At 43.3% G+C, this 15,459-nt stretch overlaps 1 protein-coding gene across 1 annotated transcript; it reads right to left on the reverse strand.

The window, feature by feature from the left end:
- Nucleotides 1-1,160: 1,160 nt before the first annotated feature.
- GSTO1 (glutathione S-transferase omega 1) lies at nucleotides 1,161-15,459 on the reverse strand. Its single transcript, XM_066355197.1, has 6 exons — nucleotides 15,054-15,459; nucleotides 14,713-14,821; nucleotides 11,026-11,248; nucleotides 7,269-7,367; nucleotides 5,101-5,207; nucleotides 1,161-1,457 (listed from the first exon to the last, which is right to left on the reverse strand). Exons 1-6 carry the CDS (start codon nucleotides 15,085-15,087, stop codon nucleotides 1,304-1,306), a joined length of 726 nt encoding a protein of 241 aa, XP_066211294.1. The 5' UTR covers nucleotides 15,088-15,459; the 3' UTR covers nucleotides 1,161-1,303.

The raw sequence follows: 15,459 nt of genomic DNA on the forward strand, positions 1-15,459 counted from the left end.
CTTTCATACTACAATGAGGGATGTGGTCATCAGTGTATATGTGTGTGTGTGTGTATACATACATACATATATATACACACACATATATATACACTCTATATATGTATGTAGGTATAAATGAGACACCTGCTGTTTCCCCAGCATGGGATTTGGCAAGAAGGATTTGAAGGGGATAGAGATTGGATATGGGAGACTAAGTAGTAGGCCACCTAATCACCTGGCTTAGAGGTGAGGTAGGTCTGGTCTTCATTGATGACAATGGGAATAAAAGGAGTGAAATTCAGTTGACTAGGTTAAGAATGTGGAATTGAATGTTCTCATTTCAGAACCCCAAAGAAAAACTAGAAAGAGCATCTCTTGAAATGACGATGGGGTATCCAAGTGTAAGTTACCTAGGGGCAGTTAGAAATCTAGATTGAAGTCCAGATCTCACTAGAAAGGATGACTTAGAGCAGCGGTTCTCAACCTGTGGGCCGCGACCCCCAGCGGGGGTCGAACGACCAAAACACAGGAGTCACCTAAAGCCATCGGAAAATACATATTTATTATACAATACATTTTTAAATAAAATATGTATTTCCGATGGCTTTAGGCGACCCCTGTGTTTTGGTCATTTGACCCCCACCGGGGTCACGACCCACAGGTTGAGAACCACTGACTTAGAGGTTTTCAGCACAGACTGTAGTCATTTGAGCATCCTCAGCAGAAAGTGTGTTTACATTTCTGCAGGAGGGCCTTGAGGAAACCTCACAGCTGGGCCATGTCAATTCAGAGAAGGTGATCCTGTTATATTGAAACAGTGAGAAACAGACGTTTGCCACACAATTAAGTAGTCAAATTAAGGAGTCTTTATTGCAAAAATCCGGCGACCAGTGAGGGAACTAGTGTTCCAAAAACTCGCAGCCCCAAACAGGAGCAAGCTTTTAAAGGCAAAATTACATTCTGGCCAGGGTATGGGGAGGAGTAAAACAAAGCAATGAAACAAATTCATTTAAATGTTTATCTATAGGGTTAATTCAGGGAGAAACGTTCTGAGTACATCTGCAACCTTGCAAAACTAGCCCAAGGCCACAGCCTGCAAAACTAGCCCCAGGGCCAGGGGTAGGGAGTCTTTTAGAAAAAGTAAGTTCTGCTAAAAGTGTCTTTGTTTTTAGAGAAAGTTAAGTTCTGCTAAAAGTTACTTATGCTAAGAGCCTTTCTTTTCTACATTTCAGTCCAAAAGACAACAAAAAGCATGTTTATTATTCATTAGTGAAGGAAAATAGCAGACATATCTTCACTGTTGAGTTGACTCCTGCCCTCATCAGAGCCCATAGTCACAGGCCTCCACGCTGTTCTGCAAATACAGTTTTAAGAAACCGCTAAAGGACTTCATACCAGGGAGGAGGGCTGACACTGTGGGATCTCCTTTCATGGCTGCCATCCAGAGCTTCAGTTTTGGAGTGTGGTCTACACACCTGTGAGAGATGGAAAGAAGGAGTGAGCTAGATTAAACAGGAAGGCATTGCAAAGTCTCCTATTGTCGTTATCACTCTACAGTTTCCTTTTGTCGTCTAACCTTTTAAAGTAGTTCTTTAAAAATACTTCTTTAGGTGACAGAAGATAATTGGACTTTGGGTGATGGGAATGCAGCATAATCAAATGTCAAAATAACCTAGAGATGGTTTCTCTGAACATATGTACCCTGATTTATCAATGTCACCCCATTATAATTAATTTAAAAAAATAAAATATCATTGTAAAAAAATAAGAAAAAAAATACTTCTTTAAAATGCACATAATCTGGCCCTGACCGGTTGACTCAGTGGTAGAGCGTCGGCCTGGCGTGCGGAAGTCCCGGGTTCAATTCCCGGCCAGGGCACACAAGAGAAGTGCCCATCTGCTTCTCCACCCCTCCCCCTCCCCTTCCTCTCTGTCTCTCTCTTCCCCTCCCGCAGCCAAGGCTCCGTTGGAGCAAAGATGGCCCGGGCGCTGGGGATGGCTCCATGGCCTCTGCCTCAGGTGCTAGAGTGGCTCTGGTTGCAACAGAGCGATGCCCCAGATGGGCAGAGCATTGCCTCCTGGTGGGCGTGCCGGGTGGATCCCGGTCGGGCGCATGCGGGAGTCTGTCTGACTGCCTCCCCGTTTCCAGCTTCAGAAAAATACAAAAAAAAATAAAATTAAAAAATAAATAAATAAAATACACATAATCACAGAATAAGGCATGCCTCCTTTTGTTGCACTTCTCAGATACAATGTTTAAGAACTGAAGGCTTGTGGCAACCCTGTATTGAGCAAGTCTATCGGTATAGTTTTCCCAAGAGCATCTGTTCAACTTTCTGTCTCTGTGCCACATTTTAGTTATTCTCAGAATATTTCAAATTTTTGCCATTATTTTTATATTTGTTATGGAGATCTGTGATCACTGATTTTTGGCAAGGCAAAACCCCCACCTCCACCCCAGCAAAAAGATTACTGAAGGTTAACTAAAGTCTCAGATGGTGGTTAGCAGTTTTTGTTTTTTGCAATAAAGCATTTTATAATTAAGGTATTTACATAGGTGCTTTATTTTTAGACATAATGTTACTACTGAACACTTAACAGACTACAGTGTAAACATAATTTTTACATGCACTGGTAAACCCCAAAATTTGTGCGACTCACTTTATTGCGATACTTGCTTTACTGAAGTGGTCTGAAACCGAACGTGCAGTATTTCTGAGGTTTAATTAACTCTATTAATTTTGGAAGATATTATAGAAGTCTTTGTTTTATGGAACAGGAATTTTGATGTTGATTTGCTAAGTGTAAGAACTTTTTCACTGAGAAACTGATAACTTTTAAAAATGAGAACATGAAAGAGAACCTATCTACGACCATATTGTGACTAAAAGATGAAGGGATTAAGAAGTATAACTTGCCAGTTATAAAAAGTCACTTTTCGATTCCGGCCAGGGCACATAGGAGAAGCGCCCATTTGCTTCTCCACCCCTCCGCTGCGCCTTCCTCTCTGTCTCTCTCTTCCCCTCCCGCAGCCAAGGCTCCATTGGAGCAAAGATGGCCTGGGCGCTGGGGATGGCTCTGTGGCCTCTGCCCCAGGCGCTAGAGTGGCTCTGGTCGCAACATGGCGACGCCCAGGATGGGCAGAGCATCGCCCCCCTGGTGGACAGAGCGTCGCCCCATGGTGGGCGTGCCGGGTGGATCCCGGTCGGGCGCATGCGGGAGTCTGTCTGACTGTCTCTCCCTGTTCCCAGCTTCAGAAAAATGCAAAAGGAAAAAAAAAAAAAAAAAAGTCACTTTAGTCAAATACAACACAGGGAATAGACTCAGTAATGTAATTATGACATATGGTATCAGATGAGTACTACACATATTGGGATAATCAATTCATAAGTTATATAAATATATAATCACTATGTTGTACACCGGAGACTAATATAATATTGTATATCAACTGTAATCAATTTTTTTTTAAAGAGAGATCAAACTGATGGTTGCCAGTTGGGAGAGGATGGGGGGGGATGGGTGGTAAAGGTGAAGGGGAATACTATCAATAATTGATAAATTTGTACAGTGATAGATGATTACCAGACTTATTGTGTTAACCACATTGTAAGGCATAGTAATACCAAATCATTATATTGTATACCTGAAACTAATATAATATAGTATACTAACTATACTTAAATTTTAAAAATATTCATAAAAATTTTTAAATAAAAATTTTTAAAAAGAATAGTAAAAGAAAAGAAACCTGAAGAGCTCTAAGCTCTAACAGGAAGTACACCAATGTGACTGCCAAACTTCAAAATATGGAGCTTGGAAACTAGCCATGGGAATCTTACTGGTAAAAGTGAGGTAGCATTGGCCATACAACCCTGCATGACAGCCTTATAAAAATGTACATCCTTAGAGATGTTTTCTCTGAACATATGTACCCTGATTTATCAATGTCACCCCACTAAAATTAATTTTAAAAAAAGAATAAACCAATGATGGCATATAAAAAAAATGTACATCCTTACGGATTTAAAAAATTTCAATTACAGTTGACATTCATTATTATGTTAGTTTCAGGTATACAGCATAGTGGTTAGACATTTATAAAACACACAAAATGATCCCCCAATAGCTCTAGTACCCATCTGACACTATATATACTTATAATAATATTACTGACCACATTCTCCATGCTGTACTTCCCTGTGACTATTTTGTAACTACCAATTGTACTTCTTAATCTCTTTACCTTTTTCACCCAGCAACCGCCCTCCTCAACCTTTTTTATGGATTTTTACTTAAGAGGGAAGGAGTAAGTTACTTTTAAAACATTTTACAGCCCTGGCTGGTTGACTCAGTGATAGAGCGTTGACCTGGCGAGCAGGAATCCCAGGTTCGATTCCCGGCCAGGGCACACAGGAGAAGCGCCCAACTGCTTCTCCACCCCTCCGCCTCTCCTTCCTCTCTGTCTCTTCCCCTCCCACAGCTAAGGCTCCATTGGAGCAAAGTTGGCCCAGGCACTGAGGATGGCTCTGCGGCCTCTGCCTCAGGCGCTAGAATGGCTCTGGTTGCAACAGAGCAACACCCCAGATGGGCAGAGCATCGCCCCCTGGTGGGCATGCTGGGTGGATCCCAGTCAGGTGCATGCGGGAGTCTGTCTGACTGCCTCCCCATTTCCAACTTCAGAAAAATACAAAAACAAACAAACAAAAAAAAAAAAAAAAAACAAAAACATTTTACTACACATCACAGGACTCCTGCCTCCCTCCCCAGATGGGAAGCCGTGGTAAGTGTAGATCAGCAGTTCTCAACCTGTGGGTTGCGACCCCGGCGGGGGTCGAACGACCAAAACACAGGGGTCGCCTAAAGCCATCGGAAATACATATTTTTTGATGGCTTTAGACGACCCCTGTGTTTTGGTCGTTCAACCCCCGCCGGGGTCATGACCCACAGGTTGAGAACCGCTGGTGTAGATATATAATATGCCCAAGTCTTTCCTCCTATTTTTTCCCACTCATAACAGTTGCAAAAATATTTCAATTTTGTTCAGAAAAAAGATCAATATATACTACTTCAATTATCATTATTCTAAATTATGCACAAAATATCCAAATGTCTTACTCATTTAACTCCAGTGCTTCCAGTCGTTCAAACCAGGGCCAGATGAGGTAATCAATCATAGAAAGTGAATTACCACCAAAGAAGGTTGTCTTCTTATTGGTCAGAACCTGAACATTAAACAGCGTAAGAGAACTTACTTGTGCTTCTAGTAAGACTCATCATCAGAGATGATGCAGGGGAGTTAAGTAGAGGGGTGAGGGTAGCAGCTTTTACTCTGACATATCTAAGTTCACTTTTTGTTCAGTTTTAGCTTAGAATCTGTTTGGGATGAAGCAAAACAATCAATAAAATAAACTGGAAAGCAGAGAAAAAATAATCAACAGAGTACAAGATCTTCATAATATAACAAAGGACTGGCATTCAGAATACAGAAAGAACTGGGAATCAAGAAAAAAGGCAAACCCACTAGAAAATTGGGCAAGGCTTGCACTTCACAAAAAATGGAAGTCCAGATGGCCAATAACCATTTGAAAAGGGGCTCAACTCCATTAGTTATCAGGGAAATGCAAATTAGAAACAAAATGTAATACTATTACACACCCATCAGGATGGCTAAATGAACAAAGACTAAAGTTAGCCAGGGTGTGGAACCACTGTGGATAGGACTGTAAATTGGTACAACCATGTTTTAATAGTAATAAAGCTGAGTGCACGTTCGCTTTATAACCCAGTACTTGTGCTTGGAGCAAAAAGGATAAACTAAACTTGTGGTACAGACATATGCTAGATGGAACTAACCAAGAACAGGTATGAACTATATATAACATAGATGAACTTTGCAAACCTAATACTGTATGAAGGAAGCTGACTCAAAAGAGTGTATATGATATGATATGATTCCATTTGTACAGAGTAAAAACAATGGGCAAAACTAAGACTCTGTTTTTGATATGGGTGCTGGTTCTATGGTTATGTTCTCTTTGGACAAATTCATCAAGCTGCACTCTTATGTTTTGGGTACATTGCATATAATTCTTCAATAAAACAATTTACTTAAAATATACTGGAAATAACCGGATTAACTATCAACTATTAAATAAATATATGATACAATTGTTTGAAAACCAAGCACAAATAGTATATTTCTGAAATATAAGAAGGTGAATTGGTATTATAGTTTTGTCAAAGGGGGGGAACTGAGAATATTACTTGATTAACACCAAACCAACTTACTCATTATAAAACTTCTATATTTTTTTTCAGGGCCCATATAATATTCTGCATTGTTAATTGATTGTTTAAATCTACCTGAGTATTTGGAATGTCTCAAGGCCAAGAGGAAGACTCGACCTAAAGGCCCAAAATGCAGCTCTGAGCCAAAGGAAGTAAAACTCATCTGGACTTTGCCAAGAGTCTGTATGATTCATGGCAGATTCTTTGTGGTGGGAAATATTTATTATATAATACTAAATAGAAAATAAGAACACAGAGTGATGTCTATGCTCCGATTACAGCTGTGTTCATTTATTTATTTATTTTTAATATGTGGACAAGGACTGGAAACAGCATGAAAAAAAATAGGTGAGCCTGACCAGACAGTGGCGCACTGGATAGAGCGTCGGACTGGGATGAGGACCCAGGTTCGAAACCCTGAGGTCGCCAGCTTGAGTGCAAGCTCATCTGGTTTGAGCAAAGCTCACCAGCTTGGACCCAAGGTTGCTGGCTTGAGCAAGGGGTTACTCAGTCTGCTGAAGGCCCACGGTCAAGGCACATATGAGAAAGCAATCAATGAACAACTAAGGTGTCGCAACGAAAAACTAATGATTGATGCTTCTCATCTCTCTCTGTTCCTGTCTGACTGTACCTATCTGTCCTTCTCTCTGACTCTCTGTCTCTGTAAAAAAATAAAAATAATAAAAAAATTTAAAATATATATATATATGTGACGCATTATAGAAATGTTGAATTTCCTTGTTCTTTTAACATCAATGCAACAAAATGTTTTAAAAGCACGCCCATGACAAAATATTTTTAGGTGTTCTGTGTTTTGGTTTATAAAACAGCTTGTAGCAATCTGTGATAAACTAAAATTTCTTATTTGGTATTATTACTAATTGCTGAAAAGTCATTTGAGAAATGGGTATATGAAGAAAAGAGTGGAAAAAAGAAGAGGGTAGATGAAGTGTATTGTTTACTCTGATTAAAGCTAAGGAGACGTGGTTGATTACCTCCTCAAGCTTGCTGAATTCTTTACGAATTTCTTCTTTGAGGCCAGAGCAGTCTTCCTTATCTTTATTTCTAATGAAGTTTCCTACCAAAGGTGGTACCTAGACAGAGAATAATTTCTTAGTTCATCAGTGGAAGGCTAAGAATACCGGCCTCATATAAAAACACAACAGAACCCTTACAATTCCAGTGTCAGGAGTGTTTTAGAAACTTCAAGGGTGCACCATTCCTGTGTTCACAGAGGTCATATGCTGATCTTAGAAACAGTTTTGTGACCTAAGATGCTGTATTAAACAGGATTTTATAAATTGCAAATAACAGAACCCACTTGGGCAAGTTTAAGCCAAAAATATCTTTAAAGGACACAGTGCCTCATTGAATTGTTGGGAGGCTAAAAATATAGGCTTGGAACTAAGGGGGAACATTTCAAAACCATGGTCAAACTGGCCTGAAAGAACCCACTGTGACCAGTGAGCTGAAACTAGGGGTATAATTTGTGTCACTGCCAGCAACCGGACTCAGGTGACTAATGCCATCAGCACCAAAGCCGTTTCTACCCTGGAATCTAATTTTGCAACCACCACTGCTCTTGAAAAGCAGAAGCTCTGCCACCTGCCACTCTCCCCAGGGCTTCTCACCAAGCCTATTTCCTCACACTAACCATTTCTGAACTGAACTCTGCCACGTGTGTATCTGACAGGACAGCCTGAGTCCCAGGCCTTGGCCCCAACTGCAGAAGGAGCTGGGGAAGAGAATTTTCTGATTTCTACCTTGGAGAGGACATGAGAAGACTGTTCAAAGAGGAGTGACAATCTAAAGACCTGACAGGTGTAGTGTCACATACTTTAATGCTTGTGGTGGAGGTATTTGTGTGTTTTAATACTTCAGTCTCTGGTATCATCTCATTGCAAGAGACAGAGGTCCACTCATCCCAGTTCTGAATAAACAGGCTCTCGGGGGAAATAGAGAATCCCCTGAAACCCCATCCAGGCCAGTTCAGCTTGCCCGCAGTGGAACTGAGGGTGGGTAGGCAGCCCTTCCATCCACATTTCCTTCCTGGTCCTTCATCTTTGCTTCACCTTACATGTCTTCCATATTATTTTCTATATATATTTCCCTTTGCAGTGTTATTAATTTCCACTTCCCTAAAAGTGTATTTTTTTTTAACATGGTTTTGGTTTGTCAAGTTTCCAATTATATACATATATCCAAAGCTTCCCTACTTCTGGTCTAGTCTGTCTCAGTTCCAAGTTTCTAGGAAAGAAGACGATTGGGCTGGGGGTGCAGAGAGGGACATTTCTAGTTTGCTGAGCTGTGACCAGGAGGGTGGGGTCATATGGTACCTAAGACCCCCTCTTTCTGAATGTGAGTAGGAAGGGAATATTGGGCATCTCAAGCCTTTTAGCTCATTTTCTTTCTAACAGCACAACGAATCTCTTCTTACTCTTTAAGAAAATTCTCCAACATCTTTCTTATAAATGCTGTAGCCCATGTCCATCATCTTGGATAGCAGTGATCTCACTGTTCTCTCCCTCTCACCCTGCTAAGCCACTTTCCCTTCCTCCTTCCTCATCAGCTCCCCTTTCTTTGCATGGTCTGCTTAAACAATATGTCTTCTTTGTAAGTCCCATCTTTGTGGTATTTCTCTAACCATTTCTTTCTCTAGAGACAAGATACCTGCTCACAAAAATGAGGGGATCAAGGAACGTGCAGATACTCCAGTACTTTCAGCCTTTTGTATTATGCATTTCCACCAATGAAATACAAGTTGGTTTTGCATCTCATTTGCATAATCAAACAACTTTCTTTGACTTGTCATTTGCTTTTCTGTTTAAAAAAAAATCAAATGCTTCTTTTTTTTATTGCTTCATATTCATTTTGAAATATCTACTAATTTTTGTGAGCAGTATATTTCTGTTTATGCTGACATAGGATGACAAAGTAACAGAATTCTAGAGAAAGAGACATAACGTGAAGTTGCTATTCCTGCTGTCTACTATTGGTTGTGTCTTTATTAATACTAACTGTTTCAACTAATCTATAACATTGATGTTGATTATGATGCAAACAGTTCTTCTCCAGGAATGCCATACATACAGCTGAGAACTATTGCCAACACAGTATAGAAGCTCACTGCTAGCCACTGGCTAGAACATCTAGAGCTAGCAGTGAGCCCTGGCCAGGTAGCTCAGCTGGTTAGAGCATCATCCTGATACACCATCGTTGTGGGTTCAATCCTCAGTAAGGGTACATATAAGAATCAACTAATGAGGCCCTGGCCGGTTGGCTCAGCGGTAGAGCGTCGGCCTGGCGTGCGGGGGGACCCGGGTTCGATTCCTGGCCGGGGCACATAGGAGAAGTGCCCATTTGCTTCTCCACCCCCCCCCCTTCCTCTCTGTCTCTCTCTTCCCCTCCCGCAGCCAAGGCTCCATTGGAGCAAAGATGGCCCGGGTGCTGGGGATGGCTCCTTGGCCTCTGCCCCAGGAGCTAGAGTGGCTCTGGTCTTGGCAGAGCGACGCCCCGGAGGGGCAGAGCATCGCCCCCTGGTGGGCAGAGCGTCGCCCCCTGGTGGGCGTGCCGAGTGGATCCCGGTCGGGCGCATGCGGGAGTCTGTCTGACTGTCTCTCCCCGTTTCCAGCTTCGGAAAGATACAAAAAAAAAAAAAAGAAAAGAATCAACCAATGAATGTATAAATAAGTAGAACAACAAATTGATGTGGTTTTTTCCCTCTCTCCCCCTTCCTCCTTTCCTCTCTCTCTAAAAAAGTTAAAAAAAAAAAAAAACTAACACTGAGATTTACCATTTATTAGACTCTACTCAGTGTTTTATATGAATTGATTTTTATGATGAGAAACAATTATATAACTGATTTTTATCTCTGAGGAGGGAACAATTGTACTCATTTTACAAATAATGACCTGAGAAACAGATAAAGCAGTAAATTGCTAAGTAACTTATTAACTAATTGCTAAGTAACTTATTAACAAGATGGAAGTGGCAGAGCCGGACACAAACCCAGGCAGTGAGTCACCAGTGATGGGACCGAGGACCATGCCCTGGTGCAACATGCAGGCAGGAAGGTCGCTGGCAAGGAAACGTTAGTATGTGTGGGAACACAAAGCTGGGCACTCATCCGGTCTGGACAAGCTTTCTGAAGGAGACAGTATCTGAGCAGATATATTAAAGAGGATTTCGAGATAACCAGGCAAAGTAAGAAGGGGAAGAGTCTTCCAGCAAGAGTTGATAGTTGGCGAATTTGGGAAAACTGAAAGCATTCAGTATGGCTGGAATATAAGGAGACAGGTGAAGAGGGTTAACTTTGGAGAAGTAAACAGAAACTGATCAAGAAAGGGCTTGCAAGGGAAAAGGGAAAAGGGAAAAGGGGAAGGGAAGGGAAGGGAAGGGAAAGGATGGGAAAGGAAAGGAGGAAAGAAAACAGGAAAGGAAGGAAGGAAGGAAGGAAGGAAGGAAGGAAGGAAGGAAGGAAGGAGGGAGGGAGGGAGGGAGGGAGGGAGGGAGGGAGGGAGGGAGGGAGGAAGGAAGGAAGGAAGGAAGGAAGGAAGGAAGGAAGGAAGGAAGGAAGGAAGGAAGGAAGGAAGGAAGGGAGGGGAAAGGAAAGAGGGAGGGAGGGAAAGGGCTTGCAGGACATGTCAGGGCAGAAAAGAGTGTAATACTGTTTTGTTTTCCTTTCCCAAATTACTGAACCATAAATGACCACTGATGTAGCTTAAACAAAATAGGAACTAAAATTTCACATACCTTAGAAAATAACTCAAAGACCATCTTTTGGCACGCTTTCTCATAGGGGTCACCTGGCAGCAGCTTCTTCCCTGGGTATGCTTCATCCAGGTACTCACAAGTAATGACCGACTCGCAGATGAGCTGGCCCTGACTGTTCTCCAGAACCGGCACCAGACCAACGGGATTCTTCTCAAAGAACCACTCAGGCTTATTTTTCAGGTTGATGTTGATGACTTCGTGCCTGAAAGACACATAGAAGACAAAAGAATGAAATATTTTTTTGTATTTCTGAATGAATCCTCACTGGTCCTACCATCCACCAGATGCCAAATTTAGAAGTCCACTTGGCCTTGATTTCTCCCCCTGCCCCCATCCCCCTTCCTCAAGTCAAATAGTTCAGCTAAATCTGTCAAGCTAGACTTCCAAATCATACTGACTTTCTTCACTTCTCAGGCTTATCACTGTTACCTCATCCAAAACATCATCAGCCACCTGGACCTATATGACAGTCCCCTACCAGCCTCTAAACATTCACTGCAGCCTCCGTTCTATACACATGGCCAGGTGGAGGTTTGACAAAAGTAAATTAAATTAAGCCACTCTCCTGCTTACAATCCTTTGACTGTTCCTCACTGCAAAGAGGATAAGCTCTAAATCACTTTCTATGACACGAAAGGTACACTTGATCTGTCACACTTGTTTCCTAAGACTTTCTGTCTGGTTATTCTGATCTGGCCACACTGGCCTTTTATATATTCCTTGCATTTGCAAGACATGTTCCCACTTTAGAGCACTGGCATTTACTGGTCCTCTGTCAAACACAGAGAGGCCCTCCCCGACTCCCATTCTGAGCGCTGAGAGCCTCCATTATGGGATCATATTGTTTTCCTTTCTTCATTGACTTGATATGTATCTGAAACTACTTTGATCATTTATTTACCCATTTATTACATCAACTCCCTAGAATGTAAGCTCCATGAAAGCAAAGATCTTATGTGTTTTGTTCATATTAATAAACACATAAGCCTGACCTGTGGTGGCGCAGTGGATAAAGTGTCAACCTAGGAACGCTTGAGGTCGCTGGTTCAAAACCCTGGGCTTGCCTGGCCAAGGCACATATGAGAGTTGATGCTTTCTGCTCCTCTCCCTTCTCTCTCTCTCTCTCTCTCTCTCTCTCTCTCTAAAAAAAAAACCTGAATAAAGTTAAAAATAAAATATTTTAAAAAATAAATAAACACATAAAAGCAAGTTTAAAATAGATTTAAATGCTATGAAGAAAATAAAAATAGTTTCAGATAGGCACTCAGTTAATATGTGTTGAATGGGTGAATAAGTAAGTGGAAATCCTTCAATACTGTCAGTAAAATACTACATTTTTGGCTAAGAGGTACCTTATTGAGCCTCTTAAAAAATGACAGAGGGAAAATAAAAATTCATGTTAACCATATTTTTAAATAAATAAAAAGCATTATGTACTATTAATGTTAAAATTGCACATATGAAACCAAACTTGGTATTATTAGAAAAAAGTGTAAAGTTGGGGTTTTGCGGGGCCCTTCAAAAGTCAGGAGCCCAGGGCGCGCCCAGTGCGCCCGCCATTAAATCCGCCTCTGCTACTGCCCACTGCGTGAGTGAGAATCAACATGATTACATTCAGTTCCTTTTGCTAATTTGGATAGAAAGTTCCTTGCTTTTTACAAGGGTATCTAAAGCAGCGGTTCTCAACCTGTGGGTCGCGACCCACAGGTTGAGAACCACTGGTATAAAGGAATACAAAACACCCACAAAATATGCTTTCAGGTTAAATCTCCATGCATTGATAGTTAAAAAAAAATACTGCATGGTAAATTGTACAAAGTAAACCCAAAAGGAAGAAAGCAGGAGAAGTCTGGGGCTATATTCAGATTGTAATTCGATCTAACTTGTATCTTACCTGAGAAATTTTAGAGGAAATAAGGGAAAGTAAAGTATCACATAATTGCTAAAGCCAGATCTATATAATAGTCAAAGCTAGATAACTGTTCAATAGAACAGATTAGTTACTCAAAAAAACATAAAGTAACAATTTTTGTTTCCTATTTCCTCATCCACCACAGTATCTAGAATAGCATTTAGTTTGCAGATTAAAATATGTAATCACCCATGGAAACAAAGGAATAGCCACATGAAACAGAGATAGAGAGAAGGAGAGTTTAAAGGTTCATGTGCTGAGCAAATACCAGACACTCAGATATGAGTCATTGCAAGAAAAATAAAGCCCTCTGCCAAGGAATTATCAACACTTCTGAAATTTTACACTATAAAAACAAAAGGTAGATCCTGGGCTTTCATACAAACATTTGGTGGTAACCTGGCATTATGAGCCAACAAGTCAACATACCTGCCACAACAAGTTGGAGGACGCACCTTTGAAAGAAAACCATGCTTTGTTAGGTTGTATCTTGTGGTAAAAATCTAGTACCTCGCTGATAAAAGCCTCCTGGGACTCAGAACTGGTCATGAATGTAGTAGATCTCTACTGTTTGCACTTCCTGGCAGCTGTCACCACTCTTTGCCACCCATACACACACTATTATGGTAAAAATTATTACAATTTTCCTTTGGAAAACTCCCAGTAAGGGAGGGCTGTTTTCAACCTTGAGTTGCAGAAGGGCACATAACCAGGACTTGATGCCCTGAATTCAGCTGAATCTTGCTCTTGAACTTTTCCATTTCAGGAGCTCAAGATAGGTCTTTTTTCAATCCAATTTTAATTCGAGTTCCCTTACCTGCAATAAAAGATTTCTGACTAATATAGAAAATACTCTAGTATTTGGATAAAATAGTGTTTTGGATAAATGTTACTAAATGTTGAGTATTTTGCTATGTGTTCAGAGTCAATTCATCCAAATAAGATGCCAAATTTAGTGAGGTGTAGGCTTATCCATAAATAATTTTTTTCTTTACACTGCATCTTATATTTCTTTTTTTTTTTTTTTTTTTTTTTTTTTGCATTTTTCTGAAGCTGGAAACGGGGAGAGAGTCAGACTCCCGCATGCGCCCTACCGGGATCCACCCGGCACGCCCACCAGGGGGCGACGCTCTGCCCACCAGGGGGCGATGCTCTGCCCCTCCAGGGGCATCGCTCTGTTGCGACCAGAGCCACTCTAGCGCCTGGGGCAGTGGCCAAGGAGCCATCCCCAGCGCCCAGGCCATCTTTTGCTCCAATGGAGCCTCGGCTGCGGGAGGGGAAGAGAGAGACATAGAAGAAGGAGAGGGGGAGTGGTGGAGAAGCAGATGGGCGCTTCTCCTGTGTGCCCTGGCCAGGAATCAAACCCGGGACCTCTGCACGCCAGACCGACGCTCTACCACTGAGCCAACCGGCCAGGGCCACATCTTATATTTCTTCTAGGGAAGAGAATTTGCCTGCTTAATTCTTCCCCTAGAAGACTAACAGAGCTGCTGCCTGTCACCGACTTAACTGGAGCCCATTTTTCTAATCCATAAAATGGTTAGGTTAGTCTGAATGGAGTGTCCTAGACTGCTGGATTCCCCCCGCCCCCGCCTCCCCAGGGACGGGGTCCATAACTTGCTGTGCTCTCCCCAAAAGGCTGGGAAAAGTCATCTACCTGGCAGTAACGGGGCCCTACCCGAGACTGCCACCCCCGCCGCCGACAGCACCAGCTCCTGGCCGGCTCGGAGAGCGGCCTCCGTCTGCATCCTCACCTGATTCCCTTGGCCTTCAGGACGAGGCGCGTCCTCTCGGCAAACGGGCAGAACCTCATGCTGTAGAGGCGGATCAGGCCCTCGGGGACCGGCCCCGGGGGCGCGCTTCCTGCCGGGGAGAAGTGGACGTGGTTACCGCCGGTGGAGAGGCCCGGACCCCAGCCCCGCGCCGCCTCCGGCCCGGCCGCGGAGAGGTCCCGCACACTGCCCCACCCCGACCGGAGCCCCGCGGAAGGAAGCGCTGGGTGGGGGGGTTCGGCTCCAGGGCAGCCCGAGGGTCAGGCTATCTCGGCCAGGGTCGCCCGAGATCACCCCCGCCTCTCGCGGCGGGCAGGCCTCACCCTTCCCCAGGCTCTTGGCTGACTCTCCGGACATCGTGATGCAGCGAAGGCCGAGCTCTCCTCCGGGGTTTGCAGGCGATTCACGAAGTAACCGTCCCTCCTTTTCTGCCCTCCTCCCTCCCCTCCTCCCGCAGAAGTGCAAACTGGGGGCGGGCTCGCAGCTCCGCCCCCGCAGTTCCCGGGACCGCGCTCGGGCGCAGGGCGAACCCACGCGCAACGGCCCGGAGCAAGCTGCCGCGCGCCGGGCGCTGGTTCACCCGCTGCAGGAAGGGTCGTGCCGCCCCCGAGGCCCCGGCGTCAGCGCTGGGGGGGGAGTCGCCGCCCACGCCCACCCGCTGCGCCCAGACCCTGTGCCCGCCTTCCTGGTTTTGTGAGGATCCGGCTTGAAACCCTGCCGCTGGCTGTT

Source organism: Saccopteryx leptura, chromosome 13, assembly GCF_036850995.1.
Source record: "Saccopteryx leptura isolate mSacLep1 chromosome 13, mSacLep1_pri_phased_curated, whole genome shotgun sequence".
NCBI lineage: Eukaryota > Metazoa > Chordata > Mammalia > Chiroptera > Emballonuridae > Saccopteryx > Saccopteryx leptura.

What these genes read in the sequence shown, in the direction of transcription:
- GSTO1 (XM_066355197.1), bottom strand. Translation starts at nt 15,087, where the DNA reads ATGTCCGGAGAGTCAGCCAAGAGCCTGGGGAAGG. An exon ending in CTGAAGGCCAAGGGAATCAG is followed by an intron (nt 11,249 to 14,712) that starts GTGAGGATGCAG and finishes TGTGTCTTTCAG; the next exon opens with GCACGAAGTCATCAACATCA. An exon ending in TCTTTGAGTTATTTTCTAAG is followed by an intron (nt 7,368 to 11,025) that starts GTATGTGAAATT and finishes TTCTCTGTCTAG; the next exon opens with GTACCACCTTTGGTAGGAAA.